The sequence below is a fragment of the Sapajus apella genome, unplaced genomic scaffold, assembly GCF_009761245.1.
Source record: "Sapajus apella isolate SASKATOON/1434 unplaced genomic scaffold, GSC_monkey_1.0 scaffold109, whole genome shotgun sequence".
Lineage (NCBI taxonomy): Eukaryota > Metazoa > Chordata > Mammalia > Primates > Cebidae > Sapajus > Sapajus apella.
Genome location: NW_022437049.1, coordinates 972,358 through 995,078, shown reverse-complemented (window position 1 = coordinate 995,078; position 22,721 = coordinate 972,358). Strand labels below are relative to the sequence as shown.

Sequence of the window (22,721 nt, the reverse complement as noted above, 5' to 3'; positions counted from 1 at the left end):
CTCCAAGCCACCCCTTGGGTGAGGGGATAGGGGCAGTGGTCCTGGCACATCCACCTCAGATTCCCCCAGAGGCCTCAGGCAGCCTCTACATGGAAGAAGGGGGTCCTCTGGGTGTGACTGAGCAGCTCTGACACAGCTGACACTCATGCGCCCCAGCCTCACTTCCACGCTCACTTCCATCCCCAAAACCCAGGTGTGAGGCTTCCCCTCATTCTTCCTCACCCACCTGCCCACTCCTTGCGCTACCCTCTTAGGTGCCCTTCAGGTCTGGCCAAGAGAAGCCCACCCTAGCTTTTGCCCTAGTCTAACCCCCTGTGGAGATCTTAGACCTCGTTCTGATAAAATCAAACCAATGCTGGTGTGGAGGAGGTGGAGGGAGGGTTGAAGAGGCAGCAGTGATGATGGGGCTGGAGGTCAACAGGAGATAGAGCCTCATACAGGGGGCAGAACCCAGGTGACCAGCCAGGAGATTTGAGACCTCTGTCACTTAGCCAGTTCTATGACCTTGGGCAAATCAATTCACCAGCAGGAATTTAGGTTTCTCATCAGCAAAATGGGTAAAATAATTCCTTCTCCTTGTGTGCACAAACTCCTAGGAAAGCATATGAAGAAAAATGCCTGTGAACAAACTTTCCTAAAAGTAAAGCTCAACAGGCATGTGGCGTTGTTAACCCAGGGGGTTTCGGCAGAGAACCGTGAAGCAGGGACTTGAGTGGCTAGTTGCAGAAAAAGACTCAGATGTAGGGTCAGGGAAAATCTGCTTGTGACTGGGGTGAGAACACAGGGGTGCCTTCTTCCTGGGTCTGGCCTCTACTGGGCCCTCACTCATCTTGTCAATGGGGCTGGACACTGCAGGGAAAGAGGAGAGGGGTACACAATTGTGTGAGGTGGAAGGGCCTGCATTCCAGCTCTAAGGGAACACCTGGATGGCCATTGCCCTTGGCAAAGGAAGAAAGCTCAGAGGGAATTACACAGAAACCCTGAGGGGCTTAGTGGGGCCTGATCAGCTGGGGACTGCTGGCTCCAGGCATGTCCTGGCAGGGTGGCACAGCAGGTGGGGCCAGCTTCACCCAATGTGGGCGCTCTGCCTGGGGTGCTCGTGGCAGGCAGGGAACAGGCTGGAAGTTGAAGTAGCCCTGCCCAGCCTCCCAGCCCACATGTCTGGTTCCAGCCTCCAGGGCAGCCAAGGCCCAGGGGCATTCCAGGGCCAAGGGGTGTGACTGCCTTGCTTGAGGAAACTGCCAAGGGCTGGGTGGGCGCGCCCAGCAGAGATCTGGGGCTGGCCAGCTGCTTGGGCCCGGTCTCCCACCCTTTATCCTGCCCTAACCCACCACCCCTTTGTGGATTTCAGTGCCTACAGACCACAGGGAGTAAAGACCTGCTCAAAGAACACAGGTAGCTGCCCAGCCTCATTCCCAGATTTGGAGAGGAAATCCACATCCCTTCTCACCCCATGCCGCACACCTCCCTCCCCCACCAGAGCCACTAATTCCACCAGGTGGCTGTGAAGCTCCAGGCCTGGGCATGGGAGGAGCTGGAGGCTGGAGACTGGGTGGGGCCAGCTTCGGGGATAGTGGGAGTCTGCTGGCTGGGGCCAGCTTGCCCTGGGGATTTGGCAGATGAAATCACCATCCTAAGCCCAGATTTGCTGAGCTGAGCAGAATTCAGGGAGGCGCCGGACTTGTGGATCACAGCAATAGAACTGCACCAACAGTTCTATTCTTGAAGGGCAAGAAAGTAATAGGACTCAAGCAGAAATCCCGTTCCCACCCTGCTGTTTTCTAGCTGCGTGACTTGGAGTAGGCCACTTAGCCTCTCTGATTTTCTTAACAGGGATCATAATACCAGCAGAAGAATGAAATGAATCAATATAAGCACCTTATGAATGATAGGGCTCTGTTCAAATGTCAGGTGTCCCCATGGCAGAGGGCTGGGGCCATCCCACAGCCTTGTGTGATTTCAAAGCTATCCCCTTTGTTTATCTGAACCAATCTATTCATTCAGTGTCTACCATGTTCCTACTTGCTGGCATCCTGGGAGTAATACAGACATACAAGAAATAGACCCTGTGTTGGAGCAGGTCATCTCACTGGGGGAATGGGACCTACAAATAACCCAAATGTGCCTGGCACCTCAGGCTGACTCATTCCACTTACATACCACTCAGTGAGATTCACACAATTACTTCCCCATTTCCCAGATAAGGAAACTGAGGCAGAAGTGTGTGATTTGCCTATACCAGCACTTCATGTTCCTAGTAACACTAAGACTAGAACATGAGTCCTCTACTAGCCAGGCAGCCTTGCGCCTAGTTGGGGGCACTGTGGTCTAACAGGGGGCACAGGCTTGGGCATTAACCCATTTATGCTAGAGGTTGCAAATTTTTTTGTGAAAAATCAGACCTTGGTGCTGACCTTGAGCAGTTGGATGTAAATAACCTCCACAAGCTTAGCATTCCAATAATGGATTTAAACATTCTAGTTCTAATTCTAGCTTCAACACTGATTCACTATGTGGCCTGGGGCATGGGCTTCATTCTGTGCCTAATTTTTTCTAAAATGGACATAAAATTTGTGCCCGCCTTGCCGAGCTTGTTGGGTTAGAAGTACCTGAAACAAGGAAGTATGAAAAAACCTTGAAAGATTATGATGCCCTACGCATGCCAGGGGATAGCCCTAAGGACCTGTAAGGACCCTTCTCAGAATGTATCTTCAATAGTGTAGATTTCTGCAAAACTGTACACAAGGCAAACAGGTTTCTGATATGGCCCCATCCCTGCGAAAACACCCATTAGGGGTCTGCATCCTTCCTGGGCTTTGCAATTGCTGGCATTGGTTGAGCACTGCCTAGGTATCAGGAGGCAATTTGTGTGCATTACCTCATCTGATTCCCATAGCAACTCATCCCCATCGTACCGATGAGAAAACCGAGCTCAAGGAGGGTAATTACCAAGTCCCACAGATCATGGGTGGTGAAGCGAGGATGTCAGCCCAGGCTATCTGAGAGCAGGGCCCTCACCCTCAACCTCCTCAGTCAACTCCAGGCACAGTGTCAGTGCCAGCTGAGAACAACTTCTGTTTGATCCCAATTGGGGAATCCAAGTTAAGCCTGTTTTCAGAAAGGATTCTGGAAACCCAAAACTTTCCAGATCCATTGCTGATCCAAATGATGTAGGTCATGTTCTTCCTGCCCCTTCTGCCCAACGAAATTCTTTCTACTCCTCACAGCTCAGACAAAGCCCGTTTCCAGAAGACTTCCCTGACCCCCAGCCCACAGGGATCCAGTGCCTTTCTGTCCATCCCTCTCATTTGCACTCCATACTGAGCCTCTTCTTCCTCCTTAGTCACCTGGCAACCTTGGGTCTCGGCCCCCTCTGTTCATGCCTCTAGCCTGGCTCTGAACAAACGCCTAGACTAAGAATCAGCCTCTGAAGGGGAGGTTCCAAATCCCCCTGCCCTTCAACTGGACTTTGCAGGGGGCAGCATGGTGAAGGGGAACAAATAAGAGCTTTTGCATCAAACGCAGCTGGGTTCAAATCCTGGCTCAGACACTGGCTGACTGGGTGGCAATGGGCAAGCCACCTGCCCTCTCCATACCTCTTTCTTTATCTGTAAATTGGAGGTGCTGATAAAAATCTGTATCTTTCAGAGTTGTATTGGTTGAGAAAGGACTAGAGGTATAATGACATGTGACAAGTGGCAGTCAATAAACGGTAGCTACTATTGCAAAGGCGCGCTAGCTTGCTGGCCCCTTGCTAAGGAGAGAGGGGAGCAGTCTCTGATGCTCTCATTTTACAGTTGAACAAACTGAGGCCCAGAGATGGGAAGTGCCACCTTGTCAGACAGGGTTTCTTGGATGTACCTGGGTTCTAGAACCTTCCACTGAAGGCAGAGGCCCAGGGGATGTTCTCTGGAATAGTGGCCACACCTAAGAAGGTTTCAACCTCCCTGCATTCTTCCTTAACCTCTTTCTTTCGTTTCTGAGCTCATTTCCTCTTCCCATCTTTCCCCTTTATTTTTAACTCTGTTTTTTTTCTAGCTCCTTCCTACCAGAGGTTCATATTTTGCATCAAGCCTCTTCTAGCTTTTGAGTGTTTTGTTTCTCCCACGCACACGCACGTGTGTGTGTGTGTGTGTGTGTGTGTGTGTGTATTGAATTTTTTTCCCTGTGCATGTTATTCTTGGAGACAGAACTGCCTTCGCTTAGATGATGGGATGGAAGGCATGGGGACAGAGGCATGACATCCCCTTTGGGACACTGCTGTCTACTGGCCCACCAGGGCATGGGAATCTTAGGGTAGGTCACCAGGGAAGCTCCCAGTGTGCAGGGCAGGGACACTTCTTCCCAAAGAGACAATGAAACAGCAAGTGGCAGCCCTCACCTCCTGACCGCAGCTCACCTCTCCCACTCCCTGCCACCAAAGTTAGTCTCCTGCCTGGAAAAACAGCCTTGAGCTACCACAGTTACGTCTGTTTCCCCAGGAATGCAACAAGGACCACAAACCAAGGCACAGTGAGGAGTCACTGCTGGGAAGACCAGCCTTCAAGTCCAGGGTCACAGAGTGGGTTGTCCCCTCCCCATCGCCAGATCCACTTTGCGCTTCTGGCCTCTCATGGCCATGATGTATGTTACCAGATTTCTCGTGACCATCCTATCACATGATGAGGAAAAAGAAGTCCAGAGAAGTGGAGGGGCCTCCCAAAGTCACACAGCTGTGGTTTCCTGATTCTGAATCACAAGTAGACATTGCTCCCAAAGCACAGAAGATCTGCACTTAGCATAGGACAACCGCGCACCATTCTTCAGAGTCCTCAGACACATTTATCACAGTGGGACGCTGATCACCAACACATGGTCTAACGGGTTTCAGCTCTTCTATTTAAAAAGTCAGAGAAAAGTTTAAGGAATGTTGGGAATTTTCCCTGAAAAGCATTTTAAAACATTTTCATCTCTAAAGGAATAAGCCCTTACCAAGCAAGAAAACTTGACTCTCCATAAAAAACTAATTTCCTGGGGTTTTACTGACTTTGGCTTTTTACTTAACAGTGAAAGGGTCATTTCAGTTACACACAGTCTTTTCAGATGAGAAGGCCCCTTTGAGGGTCAGAACCCTGCTGCCTACAGGGTGGCTTTGTGGGAATTAGAAAACGGTGTCACTTCCTCAATACATTTACTTCCATCTATCAAAACATTGTTGTAATACATGGATTTCATTAAGTTGAGACATTTAACTGCCATCTGCCAGAAAATTATCATGATAAATATCACAAAACTATATAATGTCTGTGAAACAGCGTCCCTGGATTATCATCTATTCTTTGTAACAACACAAAAACATAGTGGCTTAAAATGAGAATAAACATTTATTGCCTCCCAGTTTCTGTGCATCAGGAATTTGGGAGAAGCTCAACTGATCAGTCCTGGTTCAGTGTCTTTCATGAGGTTGCAATCAAGATGTCAGCCAGGGCTGCTGTCATCAGAAGGCCTGACTGGGGCTGGAAGATCTGTTCTCAAGGTGGCTCACCCATTCAACTAGCAAGTTGGCATTGGCTGCTGGCAGAAGGCCTCAGTCCTCTGCCATAGGGGCCTCTCCCTAGGGCTGCTTGAGCATCCTCACAACATGGCAGCTGGCTTCCCCAGAATGTGTGATCCAAGAGAAAGCAAGGTGGAAGAAGTAATGTCTTTTATGACCTCACCTCTGAGGTCCTGTCTCTTGACTTCCACAGATCTTATTGATTAGGCAGGTAAGCCCTATTTATGTGGGAAGGGACCGTACAAAGGCATGAAATCATGCCACCAAGAGGCAAGAGTCACTGAGAGCCATGTCTGAATCTTCTACTACAGCCCACTTAGATGTAGTGCCGTTATATAGTAAACAACTTGCACAACAGTAATATCAGGCCAGCTAAGGACAGCCCTTGCCATAGACCTTCCACCAACTTTGTGCCAGGACTGTGCTAAGCACTTAATAATATTATCTGCCCTCAAGCAGCTAACAATCTAGCAGAGACACCAATCATTAAAGTTCAAGGCAGAGTCAAATAAATGACAAAAATCAGGAGACCAAAGGCTGGAGAGACCGAGCCTCTGAATTGAGGGATGGGGAAAGCGTTGTCTAAGTGGGACCTTGAAGTGTGGATGGGATGTGTACCCCTGGAAGTGCAAGATGTTGGTGTTCTCGAGCCAAGAATGCAGCATGAACAAAGGCATGGCAGCTGAGAACAGGGTGTATGTTGAGGGTTTGGAGAGTAGGGGCTGCAAAGGTACATTTGGGTCACATTGGAGGGGAGTATTACGGCCACTCAGTCCGTCCAGGTGACCACCCACTCTCAGCTGTGCTCAGAAGGTGGGATGGGAAAAGCTGATTGAGCCACAGCTCTATCTTCTCCTCTCCCCTTCTCCTCTCACCCTAGCAGAAGAGAAACCACCACAAAACTTACACAGAGTAGGGGAGGCTGTCTGGGGAGCAAGGAAGAGGAATCCCTCCCCAAGACTCTAAGAAAGGCAGGAGGCTGGGGCTGGGGTGGTCTCCACTTTATCACAGTCATGTCATGGCCCTTTAATCTGTTAGAGCATAGGCATTCTTGATTTGTTCTCTGTGCATCCCCAGAGTCCAGTACAGAGCCTGGCACAGGAAGAAAACCCAGTAATATTTAGTGAATGAATGCATGGACTGGCAGGGTCTCTGGCCCTTTTAAAGATGAGAAGGTGGGAAAGCAGTGAGGCCTTAGCTCTGGGAAGCCTCCCAAGCCTCTTGGGGCATGGCAGAGAAGTCTAACTCCAGGCACCTGGCCAGTGAGATTGCTTAGGGAAGGCCTGGGCTGACCCATGGTGGAGGAGAAGGTGAGGGCAGGGGAGGAGCACCCAGCACCCTCCATGCCCGCCACCTCCCCAGTGCCACCAGGCCCTACTCATGTTTCATGAGCTGGCACCTCTCTCTCCTCCCCGCCCCTGCCTCTGCCTTCCCAGGGCAAAACATCCATAAGATAAATGTGTAAGGATCTCCAGAGCGCATCCTGCTGAGCGTGGGGCTTTAGGGCTTTTTTGTTTTCTCCCCACTTTATTTGTACCAAGTTATCTTGGTACAAGCCGCTGGGCCAGGACTTAGCTAAGATTTATCTAGATGGGCCATGCTGAGACTCTGCTGCAAGTAGAAGGGCCCTAACAAGCTCGTCCAATCTGCCTTTTTTTATTGCTGCTGTTCTGTTTTTTTTTTTTAAGACTTTTACCAGCCTGAAGCCATGGTTTTTGGTTTCTGTCTCTAGTGACAAGTGGAAAAGAGGGATGAGGAAGGGGCTTTACTGGCCCAACCAGAAACAGAAACTAACAACCCATGACTGTATTCTCTCCTTGGGACACCCCTACCTGCTCTGGCACATACCACATTTTGTCTTGGTTGACTATGTTCACCCGTGCTGTGAGCTGTGCTTCCTGAAAGGAAGGGATGCCAGTTGTCCTCTGTCATGCCCTGCTGTCTCCTGGCAGCTGGGATTGGCCATACCTTATGTATAACATGTATAATGATAAGGTGTCTCAGAAGAGGCTTCTCACCACAGGGGTTATCCTCATGAGGCTAACAGAATACAGACATGAAAAAAGTAACAATGTACTTGCATTTATGTTGCATGTATATTTATATTGAATATTGTATTTATATTTGTATTGAATTTAAATATTTATAGGTGAAATGGCTCTCAGATATACATATATAGGATGTTAGTCTTTTTTTTAATAAAAAGATCAAGAATTACAAATGGAAGGAAACTTCAACTACGGTGAATGAGTAAGGTCAGGAAGCAAAACATACCACAAGGCCCCCATTCACTTGCTGAAAATGGACCACGAAATTTGTTTTAAGCTTCCCAGTAGCCAGTGCAAAGTGAGTCTGTTACAGAGTCAGAGGATTTGTGAGACAAACCAGAGCTGCTTCTCAGCAGAAGCAGTGAGAAGTCCTTGCCCCACAGAGGTGGGTCCTGTTCCTGTAGCCAAGGCAACAGCTGGGTTTGTGTGGCTTCTCATCCTGCCATTGTATTCTGCAACTGCATGTTGGCAAAGTGGAATTCAGTAAAACCAAGCCTGCAAGAAGCCTTGCAACCTTTGCTGAGTACCTGACACCAGCTGCCCAGTGAGAAGCCTAACTCCAAGAGTCTTAGGGGTCCAGAGAAAAGCCCTATCTTGTAAGCCACGCTGTGAATTGCAGGTGAGATGTGACAAAGCTGAGAGGCAGGAGGACCAGCCTTGCAGTGGACAGGGAGCCCTTATGCAAAGGAGGTGGCTCAGAGTCCTAACCCAGTCTTCTCCGTGTCTCTCTGCAGGGCTCTGGCTGAGAACATGGCCAATGACATTGACGAGCTCATTGGCATTCCCTTCCCCAACCACAGCAGTGAGGTCCTGTGCAGCCTCAATGAGCAGCGGCACGATGGCCTGCTGTGCGACGTGCTCCTGGTGGTGCAGGAGCAGGAGTATCGGACCCACCGCTCCGTCCTGGCTGCCTGCAGCAAGTACTTCAAGAAGCTCTTCACCGCCGGCACCCTAGCCAGCCAGCCCTATGTCTACGAGATTGACTTCGTGCAGCCTGAGGCTCTGGCCGCTATCCTGGAGTTCGCCTATACCTCCACGCTCACCATCACCGCCGGCAACGTCAAGCACATCCTCAATGCTGCCAGGATGCTGGAGATCCAGTGCATTGTGAACGTGTGCCTGGAGATCATGGAGCCTGGGGGGGATGGCGGGGAGGAGGATGATAAGGAGGATGACGATGATGACGAAGATGATGATGATGAGGAGGATGAAGAAGAGGAGGAAGAGGAAGAGGAGGAGGATGACGATGATGACACGGAGGATTTTGCTGACCAAGAAAACTTGCCTGACCCCCAGGACATCAACTGCCACCAAAGCCCTTCCAAGACGGACCATCTCACAGAGAAGGCCTATTCAGACACCCCCAGGGACTTCCCTGACTCCTTCCAGGCTGGCAGTCCTGGCCATCTGGGGGTGATCCGGGACTTCTCCATTGAATCTCTGCTGAGGGAGAACCTGTACCCCAAAGCCAACATCCCCGACAGGAGACCCTCCTTGTCTCCATTTGCCCCAGACTTCTTCCCACACCTCTGGCCAGGGGACTTCGGTGCCTTTGCCCAGCTGCCTGAGCAGCCCATGGACAGTGGGCCACTGGATCTGGTCATTAAGAACCGGAAGATCAAGGAGGAAGAGAAGGAGGAGCTGCCCCCACCCCCACCCCCACCCTTCCCTAACGACTTCTTCAAGGACATGTTCCCTGACCTGCCTGGGGGGCCTCTGGGTCCCATCAAGGCAGAGAACGACTACGGTGCCTATCTCAACTTCCTGAGTGCCACCCACCTGGGGGGCCTCTTCCCACCCTGGCCCTTGGTGGAAGAGCGCAAGCTGAAGCCCAAGGCCTCTCAGCAGTGCCCCATCTGCCACAAAGTCATCATGGGGGCCGGGAAGCTGCCGCGGCACATGAGGACCCACACCGGGGAGAAGCCATACATGTGCACCATCTGCGAGGTCCGCTTCACCAGGTGCGCATTGCAGCCTCGGGTGCGGGGGACAGGGCCGGAGGCCATGGGGGACAGCAGAGTTGGGCAGGGAGGCTGGGGATGGCGACAGAGACCCAGAAGGATCCCAGACACATGCAGGTTCGTGGCTAGCAGGGGTGCTAGGCGTCACCTGGTACTGTGACTTTCAAACCCTTTTTAGGGGCTGCAGTATTTTCTCAGATACAATATTAGGTGGAAACCCATGATATAAAACAGCTAAGAGCAGGGCTGTTCCAGTTGGGACAGAAGTGAGGCACCTCAAGCATCTTGGTTGCTTGGCTTCCCCATCATCTTCCAGCTGTAAATTCATGGAACCCAGTTGGAATGGATGGCACTCCCAGATGGAGTGCTGCCCCTTCATTTTATTTGGAGAAGCAGCTGCTGACCTTTATGAAGCATGTTCTACATGCCAGGGGCCGTCCTAGGCACCATAAACATACTCTCACCACAGCCAGGCCCTGGGAAGATGGGAAGATGGGGAGACATGGTGGGCTTCGTTTACGATACACCTCCCAGTAGCTGACCACGAGTGCGCGCACTGGAAAATGGCAGAGCTGGGACTGGCATCCCAGTCCCTGTGTGACAGCCAAGTCTGTGGCCAGGAGACTGTAGAGGTGCCTGTAGGCCCTTTCCATCATTTTGGGGTCAGACCTAAAGGTTGGGCCTCTTTTCATGTTCCCCTCTTTGCCTTTCCATGTTAGGAAGGGGGACAACTTTATGTTGTTATAAAATTTGAAATCAACACATTATAAACCTGTCACCTTTCATAGACCCTGTCCCATTCAGCAAGTATAAGTTACATGCCTACTCTGCACAGCAACTTTTGCAGTCAAAACTGATGAGTGGGTTGATGTGGGGTCAGACTTGTCCGCTGCCAGCTTTGGAGAGGGCTCACTTTTGGAAAATATGGGCTGTTGGTGCTGTCTGTGGTTCCTGGCATGAGGCTGATCTTCTCAGCCCCATCCACAAATGGGGAGGATTCTGGTGGGTGGCCTGGCATCACGGCTTGGTCATTTCAGTGTGTCCTGTGTGCACAGAGCCTGGCGATGCCTACCCTGTGACCACGGCTTACTAGACCAGGTTCCTTCCCCACACTGCCACTTTCCCTCTCAAATAGCTCACCTGGAGAGACCCACACTTATTCCGGTGGTGCTGCTGCTGCCCCACTTCTCCTTGGAGATGTATCTTTGGGAATTGCTGGCAGCTCATTCTTTTGATTTTCCTCAGTGGGCCCAAAGTTGTGGCCTGAGGATGCAGTATAAGTTTGTGAATGAGGGTGGGTATCAAATCAGGGACTATGCTTTTCCAGAAAGAAAAAAAAAAAAAAAAGAGTCCTTAAAAAGATGAGTCCTCTAAAGTCATGTGACCTGTTCTCTTGGGTGGCTTGGAAACTAACGTTGGCAGAGAAGAGTTTCAGAAATTCGCTCAGTGGACAGTGGTGTGGCTGAAATCGCTCTGCTGGCTCCTCTGATGACTGCTTTGAAGGACAACACTGATTATTTCCCAGGCAGCCTTGGGGTCCTGCTCACAGCTGCTTCTGTGAGGAGAACCCCAGACAGCCTCTGTCCCGGATGCTTCCAGGGACAGTGGAGGGACAAGCTGCAGGAGCAGAGGGGCAGGGCCTCACAGACCCAGGATGTGTCTTCCTTGCCCTTAGCAGTGAGCTAAGCCAGCCACCCGGCAATGCTGACGGCAGGGCGCCCTGCTCCTGTTAGCCCCCAGAGCAGACGGACCCAAAGTTCCTGAGATTCACCTCCCCTTGGATGTCCCTCAGTGACAGCCCTGCCACCCCAGTGCCACTGTGGATGATGCTGCCCCCTGCCTCCTCCTGAATTCACCTTAGCCCCACGGAGCCAGGCAGAACACCTGAACAGGCCTTGGCAAAAGCACAGAAACCACTGAGGGAGATAAACCAGAGCACCATGTGAAAGCCAAATTCAGGTGCAGCTCACGCATCTTCAAGGGGAGTCTGGCTTCAGCCCGAGTCCCAGCCCCTGCCTATGACTTTAAGGTTGCCAGGAAGCTCTGCACAGGCCCAATCAGGAAAGCCAGCCGCGTTATCAGCCCGGAGCGTCCTCTCCTGCTAACACAGGCTCCACCTCCCTCACTGCCCATGGCTGTCCCCTTAGCAGATGGCTGACAGGAGCACCTCTCCCATCACAGGAGACTGAGGCTGGTGACTCCAATTCCAAAGGGATCTGTGTCTCAGGGTGGGTAGCCCTGCTGGCACCCTGAGCCCCCACCTCCCTTCCTTCCCCACTCCTTTTTCTCTGGCCCACACACAGCCTTCTGTGAGGTCCACACCAGGTCTGGACGATCTGTGTGCCCTGGTTTTTTTTGTTTTTTGTTTTTGTTTTTGTTTTTTTGAGACGATTTCACGCCCGTCACCCAGGCTGGAGTACAATCACATGATCTCAGCTCACTGTAACCTCCGCCTCCTGGGTACAAGTGATTATCCTGCCCCAGCCTCCCAAGTACAGGTAGCTGGGATTACAGTTAGGCGCCACCATGCCCAGCTAATTTTTGTATTTTTAGTACAGATGGGGTTTCACTATGTTGGCCAGGCTGATCTCGAACTCTTGACCTCAGATGACCCACCCATCTCAGCCTACCAAAGTGCTGGGATTACACCCGGCTTTTGTGCCCTGTTTTAAGGGAAAGTTTTCACCTTGCGCAGTCACTGCTGACAGATTCTTCACCCTCTGGACCCTGGGACATTCTCTAAGAGCAGGCCTCCTGGTTGGGGCAGCAGTGCTGTGTTGTATAGGAGGGTGACATTCCAGATTCCTCCCTCCTAGCACATTCCTGATGGTCACTTGGGATGGCCTCTGTGTCTGCAGTCCCCACTCCCAGCCAGGTCTGCGGTGGGGCAGCTCTGGTCATCCAGCCATCTGGCCTTGGGCTCCTCCTGCTCCAGAATGGCAGCCCTCTGGCCCCAGGCCTGTCTCCAGCTGAAGCCAGTGCATTCCAGCCCCCTTGGCACCCCCACCACTTGTCCCCACTGGGCTCTGACCCTCCCGAAACAGATCAGACAAGCTCTTGAGTCTCTCTCTTACCAGGAGGGGAGAAACCCTGAGCTGGGGGAAGGCAAGGTGGAGGAGACGGCTCCTCCTCACTTCAGAGGCTTTATTGCTCACCGTGGGCTGTGGCTGCCCTTGTGGGGCACTCCCTGTTCTCCTCCCTCACATTCTCCACAATCACTGGGCCTTTGCTTCTCAGCCCGTCTCTGGAGCTGCCTGGCAAGGATTCTTTTCAGTGCTTGAAGAGCCCCAAGCATGGTGTGTCCAGGTTGAGGTTTTCCTGTAATTCTCCCTGTGGCCAAAGCTCCCTGCAGGCTTTCCACGGGGACCTTCTTTTTGGCTGAATTCCCCGTTAGGATTCCTAACACCTGCTCCTTCCACCTGGAATCTCTTTAGCAGCCACTTAGAGCGGCGACAGCCAGCTGTCTTATTGACACAGAATTCCCAGACTCCCTTCCAAGGCCACGCCACTGAGACTGGGCCCTGTAGTGTCCTTCTTGTCCCCCAACAAGGACCCAGACATGCTGCCCTCAAGCCTTCCTCTTGGAAATGATTTCCCCTTCTGGAACCCAAGTCTTTCCTTCAGCACAGCTGAGCTTCTGCCCTGGCAAAGCCCCATTTCCTCCCTCCTTGATGCTGGGAAGAGCTCAGGGTCCTGTGACATTCCTGTGGGGTGCTGGAGAAGCCTGCCCTTCCCCCACATGGTGGCCTGTCAGCCCAGGCTCTGAGTCACAGCCTCCCAGATGCCAACTCCCAGAATGTCCACACCCCATGGGGACGTCACTCCTAATGACCTCAGCAGCCACAACCAAGGTGGAAGGCATGGGGTCCCTTCCAGAAAAGCCCCTCAACCCCTGAGGCCCTGCCCGCTGCTGTCATTCTGTGGGTCCGGAGAGAAGGGGCAGAGTCCCCCCTCACCACAATGGTATTGTCTGTTCTTTGGTGTCAGAAACCTCACCTCTGAGGCAGCTCTAGATTTCAGCCCATCCTACCAGTTGTCCCACCACTGATCTGTTCCAAATATGAAATATCCCTAGGCAGGGCCTCAAAGGCATCAACCAAACTGTTTCTTTGGCCCCATGCTGTCCCTTCCTAGCTCTGGTTACCCCATAACCACTGGGGCTCCCTTTGCCTGTGCACTCCCTTGGCTTAGTTCAAGGGCACTGTTTTCCTCCTGGAAAAGGCTCGTGCTGGCCAGAGAGGCAGCTCCTGTCCCTTCCAGGTCCTACTTGAGACACAGAAACAGCTCCAGGTCATAGGGCAGAGGCAGTCTAGACCAGGATTACCTCAGACCCTCTTCATCAGGGGTCCTTTCCCTTCTCTTCCCAGAAAGTTGGGAAGCCAGGAGCCAAAGATTAGTATGACAGAGTGCTGCCAGAGATGACACCTAAGTCGAGCCTAGAAGAACAGGAGCCATGTGATCTTGGGAAGATAAAGCATTTGTCTTCATGCATAGGGACACTGCTGAGCTTGGTGGGCATTTTCTCTGTCCACAGACATCCCAGGTGGCCCCACACACAACTTTTTGCCCCATGTGCAGCCATCACTGCCAACTGGGCCTGGCCCTGGCCCTGTGAAAGCCTCTGCACCTTCCTCCTCTTTATTCCCGCCACATGGGTCCTTGATTGCAGGCCACAGGGACTTGCCTCCTGCCTCCCCCAGCCCTTCTGTTAGGAGTGCCTAGAGAGCATGGCTGGCTGGTCTCCCTCCTGAAGCCCCTGCATCCTGCAGAAGCCTGGCTCCCGGCGCTGCCCCAGCCATGCCTGATGGGGACAGTAATGAAGGCAAGAAACTGCAAAATGAGAAGAGACTGGTTCAAAGACAGCAGAGGTCCCATGGAGGGCACACGGTCCTGGGTGGGGATGGGCAACCCGTGCAGCACAGTCACTCTCTGATAAGCCACACTTTCCAGTTCCCACTGAACCCCGAGGGCTGCGCCTTTCCATCTCCACCACCCTCCTCCAGTGCCAGCCTAATGCTGACCAGCCCTGTCCCCCATGGCTGCCTGCTCTCCAGACAAGCCCGCAATCTGCCTTTTGTTTTCCCTCTGTTTTCTTTGTAGTCCTCCCACTCCTGGCAGCTCTGGGAACCCTATTAAGATAATATAATGGCATTAGCAGTGGTAGCAGGAAGAGTGTGTCTCAAACTGTCGGGTTACAAGAAGTCCGGGTGAAGGCTGCTGGGAAAGCATTATCCTGATTGGGAGACTTTCTGGAGGCCACAGACCTCAGGCTGAGACCCCGCAGCTCTTTTCTTTGATTCTGGGAATGAGCTCATGAGGACTCACACATCGTTCCCAACAATGAGCTCACCAGGCTGGAAGGGAGCATGTAGACTGAGGCTTGGGTGTGTATGTCCTTGACTGTCCCTGATGCAGAGAAATGGAACGAGATGGCAGACAAGGGGACCAGGGCCAGAGGAGAGCATGTCGGATTTGGAGTCGGGGACTTCTGAAATTGGCCCCGCTAGTCAGTCACCAAACGTGATGAGCCTCTTCTCTATCTACATTCAGTGTTGTGCAGAGTACGAAAGAGCATCCCACAGGTTCTCATCAAAGCAGGTACCAGAACCCTCCATGCCACGTGCAGGGAGGAAGGTGGCTAGGAGGAGGAAGGGGCACCCTGGCTCTGCACTTGGCCTTCTAGGAAAGCCCTAAGGATGGAGCACCGGTGTCTAAGCACAAGACATGCACACAAGGGAAGGAGCCAGGGTTTACCGGATATCCACCCTATCATGTGATGGGCTGTGCACTGGGGGACCAGCAGTCCCATTCATACTGACATGATAGGGCCATTCTCTTCTCATTCTGCAGTCCTTGCAGGCCACAGGTGTTCAAGGATGCAGAGCTGGCCACAGTGTGAGGCAGTGCACCATGGGGGACAGGCAGGAAGCTGGCAGAATAGATGGGAGTGAGCTTGAAAAGAGCCCAGAAAGCTATGCTAAGGGGTATGTGAGTACATACGCCACTGGACAAGGGATGCCTCAGGAAATTTTAAGTGGAATCTCCGGACCTCCATTCCTACAGAGAAGTGTAACTAAGAGCTCAGCTCCTGAGATTCAGGCTAGAACATATTCCCATTAAACACACGCTGCTTCCACAAGCAGACTGAATTTGTAAAGGAGCAAGGAAGCCAGCCAGCCAAACAGACTCCAGAAAGAAATTTGGTAGACACCCACTACCCAGATGCAAACATTCATGGAGCACCAGCGGTCCCAAGGATGCAGCCCAGCCCCCATTTAGAGTTCAGAAAACTGAGGCCAGACCAGAGAAGGGACCTGGTCCAGTTCTTGGAGCGTGCCCAGCACCACCTCCAGCACCAATGCACATGTCATAGTATCCACAGGAAAGGTCAGTGTAAAGGAGGAGGCTTTGTGGCCCCTGAACACCATTCCCTCTTTGGTCCTTGCTTTCCTTATCTTGGAAGTAATTAGATCCACGTTTTCAAGGTCCTGAGAAGTGTACTGCTAATAGTGTAGCTTACTGGGCCCACTGACTCAGGCAGTGAATCAGAATGTGGTAAAGTGTGCCTGGTAAACTAGATGATCCTCTGAAGTTTTTTTCCAGAACTGGCTTATCATGAGCTTTACGCAGTCTTCCCACCCCTTACCCCCACTCCCATAAAATGTCTCTGTTAAGGGAAGACAGCTCCTGCTGAGTTCCTCCCATTGGCACACCCCACTCTTCTGGCCAGAGAGGCAGAAAGCTGGCTACTGGTGCACTCTCGTGATTGTTCTGGTCTGCCCTTTCTGCAGCAGTCCTTGCAGGCCACAAGTTGGGAGCCCCTCATGTGAAAATCTATCCTTCCTCATCCCCAGAATAGCTTACAAACAAACCACAGCCAGGTAGCCCCCCAAGTTTCTTTGCCCCTTCCCAAAGCACTTGACTTCTTCGAGCCTCCTTTCTGCCTGTGTCCAAGTGAGGAAATTGCACCAAGTGTGTTGAATCTAGCTCGCCCAAACCCAGATTCTGTCCATCTGCCCTGGACAATGGGAAGTGATGTCTGGTGCTAGGTTTAGCTCTGCACAGAGAGGTTAAATAAGTTGCCTAAGGCCACCCAGCAAGTTGGCGGTGGGTCTGGAGCTACAACTGGGACTCCCAGACTCCTAGAGGGGCCCTACCTCTACACCATACCTTGCCTCTGAAGAGTGAATTCCCAGGGTCAATGAAGTCACGTATTTACTTCCCCATAGCAGGTGTTCAATAAAAGGACATTGTAGGCACCTTCTCCATGCTTCTTACATACGTAGACCAATTGCCACAAAAATGGGACTTATTTTAGATACACTAATGAGAAGTTTGGGAGACATTTGAAAATTTGCCACTTACATTGTCCACTGTTTGAGAGTGACCTCAAGGGTCAGTACTACTAATTATGTGCAATAGTGACTTAAAAAAAAAAACCTACCTCGGCCGGGCATAGTGGCTCACACCTGTAATCCCAACACTTTAGGAGGCCAAAGCGGGCAGATCGCGAGGTCAGGAGTTCGAGACCAGCCTGACCAACATGGTGAAACCCCATCTCTACTAAAAATACAAAACTTAGCCAGGCATGGTGGCGCATGCCTGTACTCAGGAGTCTGAGGCAGGAGAATCACTTGAGCCTGGGAGGCAAATGTTGCGATAAGTCGAGATCATGCCACTGCACTGCAGCCTGGGCAACAGAATGAGACTCTGACTCAAAAAAAACAAAAACAAACAAAAAAAAACCTACCTCATAGGCCATGGTGAGGAGTAATGAGATGATGCATTTAAAGCCCCACTCAGCTGATTCTGAGCCCTCTACCAGGCCTGGAGATGGAGCCCAACCGACCACCTAGCATCAGTGTTTCCATCAGAGCTTGGATGAATTTGTAAAGGCCCAAGACATTTCCCTCAGGACTGGGAAGCTGTATCACTCCAGGGGTACAGATGGCACTGTGCACCTGACACTTGCATTTTCATAGTCACAGTGCTGCAGTGAGAAGAGGCCTTGACTCCCAGGCCTGCCATGACCCTCTGGGTGAGCTTGGCAAGTTTCCCAGCTGAGCCTGTTTGCCCACCCACATGGTGGAGGCTTTGCCTGGACCAGTGGTCCTCAATGTGGGGTCCATGGACCACCAGCAGCAGCAGCATCTGACAACTGGTTAGAAATGCAAACCCTGTCCCTCTCCCTACCCAGACCTACTGCTCAGAATCTCTGGGAATAGGGCTCAGCACCGTTTTACCGAGTCCTGATCATGATTCAGATGCATCCTTAAGTTTGAGACCCACTGGCCTAGATGGTCTCTCAGGTTCCCTTCCTCCTCAAAAATCCAATCATCTAGTCTAGGTGAAATCTGGGTTACAGAGACCACAGTATCCTGGTAGGGGGTGGGATATCACAGTATGCTACTGTGTAGCCTGGGTGTGGCAGGTGGGTCGTAGAAGCAGGAACAGTGGGATGTGGAAGGGAGGAGGGACCCCACTTCCCTTCCTCCCCCTCCCAGGGCCTCTCCAGCCTTCCTGTGAGCACAGGTGGGAGGACTGGATCTGTCCTTTCTGATCCTCCTCCCACTGTGCCTGCCAGTGTTCATGGGAATGTCCTTTTCTCTCCCGCTCTGCCCCTGGAAAACTGGTTTGAAAATGAGAGCTGGTGAGACCTCTAGTGGTCAGGGGACACCAGGAGCCTAGGACCTGCACCTGCTGTCCTGAGATTATGTTAAGCAGGGTTTCAATCTGGCCATGTTAGGGAGGACACCTGGACTCCACATCTGCTCTAAATTTCAAAGCAGAGCCTGAAATTATAGGCAGATGCTGCACCCAAGCCACACCTGCAGGAAGGAGGTGGGAAACTAAACACAGAGCTTCCTGACCCATATGGCCCCGTTGGGGAAGGCTGCGAGTTATCCCAAGAGGAATTCCCGCAGCCCAGCGGCCTAAACCTGAGCCACCTTAAGCTGGTTTACCCAGTGTTCAGTCTTTATGAAAACAACCCCCTGATGTCAGTTTTCCCGTCAGGCCACCAGGAGGTGCGTGGAATTTAGTTCACACCAACCCAGATGCTTTCCATCAGCCCTAGACAATGAGAATGGATGTCTGGCTCCAGGTTCAGCTCTGTGCAGTGAGGTTAAGTAACTTGCCTGAGGTCACCAGCAAGTTAGTGGTGGGTCTGCAGCTGGAGCAGAGGCTCCCAGACCCCCGGTAGGTACTCCACCCTACATCATACCTTACCTGTGAATAATACCACTTAAACCCTGAAAAGTTTTGCCCTAGATTAGGCTGCATTCTTGTCGCACCTGGCTTTTTTGTAAAACCCTGAAATTGTCTTCAGACAAAGAGGAGAGCCCAAGGCTTAGGATTAGAAACCAATATGCAGGAGGTTTGAACAAGGTGTGCCCAATCTTCTATAGCCTCCCAGATTAGTGCCAAACACAGACAGATCTCAACAGCCCAGGGGCTGGGATGGGACCACGGGCTTTGGGCCAAAGCATATGGATGAACTGGAGGGAAAGCATACTGTTGCCTAGAAGAGTGGGTGTGAGATTAAAGTGCAATCCAGTATCAGCAGAAGTCGCTGCGCTGTTCTAGGACTAAGGTCAGAATGCTGACTTCTGGCAAAGTATCTTCCTAGCAAGTCCATTTTCCAGTATGTGAGATAAACTCCTAATAGAGTGGGAGTTTCACAACTCTAAGCTCGGGTATAAAAGGAGTTTGGGGGAGTGGGGCTTTCAGGACACTGCTCCTTCCCCATCCCTTTAATCCAGGTGAGTAACCATACCTGTCTAAGGTGGGGCAGCAGTTGAGGGTAGATCTAGCATGAGATCTCTCTCTAGTAGGGAGCCTCCGCTGGTTCTGGAGGAAGGGGGAGCAGAAGGTTAGGAGTGGCTCCTGGTGTTCCCTGCGGGACTGACCCCCCGTCTCTGCATTGCAGGCAGGACAAACTGAAGATCCACATGCGGAAGCACACCGGTGAGCGGCCCTACCTGTGCATCCACTGCAACGCCAAGTTCGTGCACAACTACGACCTCAAGAACCACATGCGCATCCACACGGGCGTGCGGCCCTACCAGTGCGAGTTCTGCTACAAGAGCTTCACGCGCTCCGACCACCTGCACCGCCACATCAAGCGCCAGAGCTGCCGCATGGCGCGGCCCCGGCGCGGCCGCAAGCCCGCCGCGTGGAGGGCAGCCAGCCTGCTCTTCGGGCCCGGCGGCCCGGCCCCCGACAAGGCGGCCTTCGTGATGCCGCCCGCGCTGGGCGAGGTGGGCGGCCACCTGGGCGGTGCCGCCGTGTGCCTCCCGGGCCCCAGCCCCGCCAAGCACTTCCTGGCGGCGCCCAAGGGCACCCTGAGCCTGCAGGAGCTGGAGCGGCAGTTCGAGGAGACGCAGATGAAGCTGTTCGGGCGCGCGCAGCTGGAGGCCGAGAGGAACGCGGGGGGCCTCCTGGCCTTCGCGCTGGCGGAGAACGTGGCGGCTGCGCGGCCCTACTTCCCGCTGCCCGACCCGTGGGCCGCGGGCCTGGCCGGCCTTCCTGGGCTCGCCGGCCTCAACCACGTGGCCTCCATGTCTGAAGCCAACAACTAGGCGGGTCCCTGTCGACTCCGGTCCTCCAGTCCTCCCTCCAGGCCCGCTGCACCCCACTCCATGAATCTGAACTTTGCATTTTAAAAACCCAAAGGGAAAAATGAAAAAAACAAACAAACAAAAAATACTAGCAGTGATGGCATTTTCCCGGGCTCCTAAAGCAGCTGCCTCCTTTTGCTGGTGTCTGAGAGGGGCATCTCCTCCCAAAGAGCCTGGAGCCCGGGCCTCCCCTCCCCCCACCCCCGGCTGTCTCTCTGGCTCTCACATAGAAATTTGCACTGGCCCATGCCACACGGAGCTGGGTGCCCAGCAGCTCTTAGGAGCTGGGTGAGTTATGAGGGGTCAGGGGCGGTTGGCCTGGTGCCCAGCCAGTCAGAGCAGGAGCAGGGTAGGGGCTGGGCATGCACCTTGGTTAAGCCCCACCCCCTGTGGTCAAGTCTCCCCAACACTCCTCTGAGGGCTCATTTTCCAGTCTCCAGTGGCCCCAGGGTCCTTTTGAGAACTAGCCACCTGCCACCTAGAAAGAAATGCTCTTTGGCAGGGAGGCCTCCTGGAGTCAGGAACCAGGCTCTGGGAGGACAGGGTCATTTTTCCCTTACCTGTCCAGTGACCTTGACAGGTCGGCCCTCTGTATCTCGGTGCCACCTGGCTATGGAAGGGGCTGGTAACTTAGGTTCCCTTCCTCTGCCCCTAAACACATATACACCTATCTCCCCAGAGAATCCTGGAGAGGACAGGAGCTCTGTACTCCCCAGGTCCATGGGGAAACAGTTTATCTTTCTGGACTTAGTTTTATCACATCCAGCCGTCTATTACCATATTCGCATAGGTGAGAACTATGGCCATACTAGACAGAGGTCACAGGAGACAGGGGCGCTTCAGAGCATCACCGAAGCCCACAGGCAGCTCTGGGAACTCCCAATGCCACCCTACTTTCCCTGCAGGCCGCTGTTGATGTCTGAACCCCTGGGGGCACTATTTAGTGTTTACCCCATATCTCCAAGCCCCCTCCAAGGCTGAGCAGTGTCTTGGGGCTCTCAGGGCCAACATCGAAGAGATGGGGGCCACCTCTCAACACCTAGCAACTGTCTCTCCTCACCCTGATTCCTGAAAACAGACAAAATGTCTGGTTTTCTCGGGTTTATGTTTGCTTTTTAAGTTATGGGTTCCTCAGGGCACAGCATGGCTAATGATGGTCCCCTTTGTTGTGTGAGAGCCCCCTCCACCCCTTCATCCTCCCTGTGGGGGTGAAGTGGGAGCATTTGGGTCCCCTTTTTTGGCAAAAGGGCTCAGTGCAGGGAGGTGGAAGCCTCCAAGGTTTGAAGGGCACTGTGACTTAGGGCTGTCACATGTTCTCCTGGTTCATGAGTTTGAAGCAGGTCCTGAAAAGGAAGGCTCTGCTGGCCCCATGCCTTCCTGACCTTCTCTCTCCTTCCCTCCCCTCTCTTTTCTTGCCGAGTTTGCTTTGGTTTCTCAGCAGCCCAGAGAGGAGGAGGGTTCATCCCCAGGGAGGGTCCAGGGCTGGAGTCCCCAGTCCCTGTGCCGTGGGCACAAAGAGACTTCAGCTCTTCCTGTTGCCTTGGCTTTTTCCTGAGCAAACACACAAGAAACAAAAAGGCCGAGAAGAGCACAGACTCTGTCCCTGTCACAGCTCTCCAGAAGAGACCTCTCTGATTCTTTGTACCACCGGATGCCACTCCAGCCGGCAGGATTGCTACACACACCCTCTGTCCTCAGAAGTCATCTGCCTGGGCAGCCGCCTCTCAGATTCCTGTCTTCGTTTCAGACACTTGCCTCTGAAGCATGCCTGTATCCACCAGCCAACGTGCCCGTGTCCCCCCTTCCCCAATCAGCCAAGCGATTGGGGCCAAACCAAACTTTAAAAGAAAAAGAAAGGAAAAGTGAATAAATTGGATTCCAGTGGTGTTGGGGCTTTCGTTTTTATTTTGTAAAGGTAATGACTTCTTATAAACTCAATTTTTCAGATGACTGGTTAGTTCTTTGTTTTTTCTTAGCTGCAATTTGGAGTTGTACATTGTAAAATATCCAAAGATGTTGAGTACTGTATGATCAAGAACTTGAAGCAAATGGGTTGTGGGGGGAGGGGTGGTTGTGTTTTTATTTTGCTTCAATTTTTTTTTTTTAATGTTTTGATTTCCCTGTCTGTCTGTGGGAGAACTTTGGAATTTTTTCTATTTATAACTCCTTTTTTATGTGATTGCTCTATGTAAAATGACACTCAACAAAGTTTGCCTTAGTGATTCAAGGGACAATCTTCCATAACTTTGGTCGCACGCCGCATCCTGCCAAGAGCAACTCTCAGCTAATTTTCTGGCCTATTTATTAAACAGTATTAATTGACTTGATTAAATTATATTGAGAGTCGCACTTCTGTGAGATGTGACTTCTGGAAGTTCACAGGACAGCAACAAGCCAATCGTAAGGTTTTTGACGGGTGGGTGTCAAACTTAAAATAATGTCAAAGACACCTTTATAAAACAAACAAAAGCCTTTGACCCTTAATACTTTAAAGGACAGTGTTTTGAGTAAAAGTGAGCTATGCTTGATTAATTTCCTGGTAAGATGCATTCCCCCTTCC

General features: G+C 52.1%; 1 protein-coding gene across 8 annotated transcripts in view; it reads left to right on the top strand.

The window, feature by feature from the left end:
* The window catches only part of ZBTB7C (zinc finger and BTB domain containing 7C), a 367,127-nt gene extending 344,639 nt beyond the window's left edge, over nt 1–22,488 (top strand). For all 8 annotated transcript variants that reach the window (XM_032259402.1, XM_032259404.1, XM_032259401.1 and 5 more), the window contains 2 exons: nt 8,316–9,542; nt 19,471–22,488. In XM_032259402.1, coding sequence (XP_032115293.1) covers nt 8,316–9,542; nt 19,471–20,122 — 1,879 coding nt within the window. In that variant the 3' untranslated portion in view covers nt 20,123–22,488. The remainder of the gene's footprint in view (nt 1–8,315; nt 9,543–19,470) is intronic.
* The last annotated feature ends 233 nt before the right edge of the window (nt 22,489–22,721 follow it).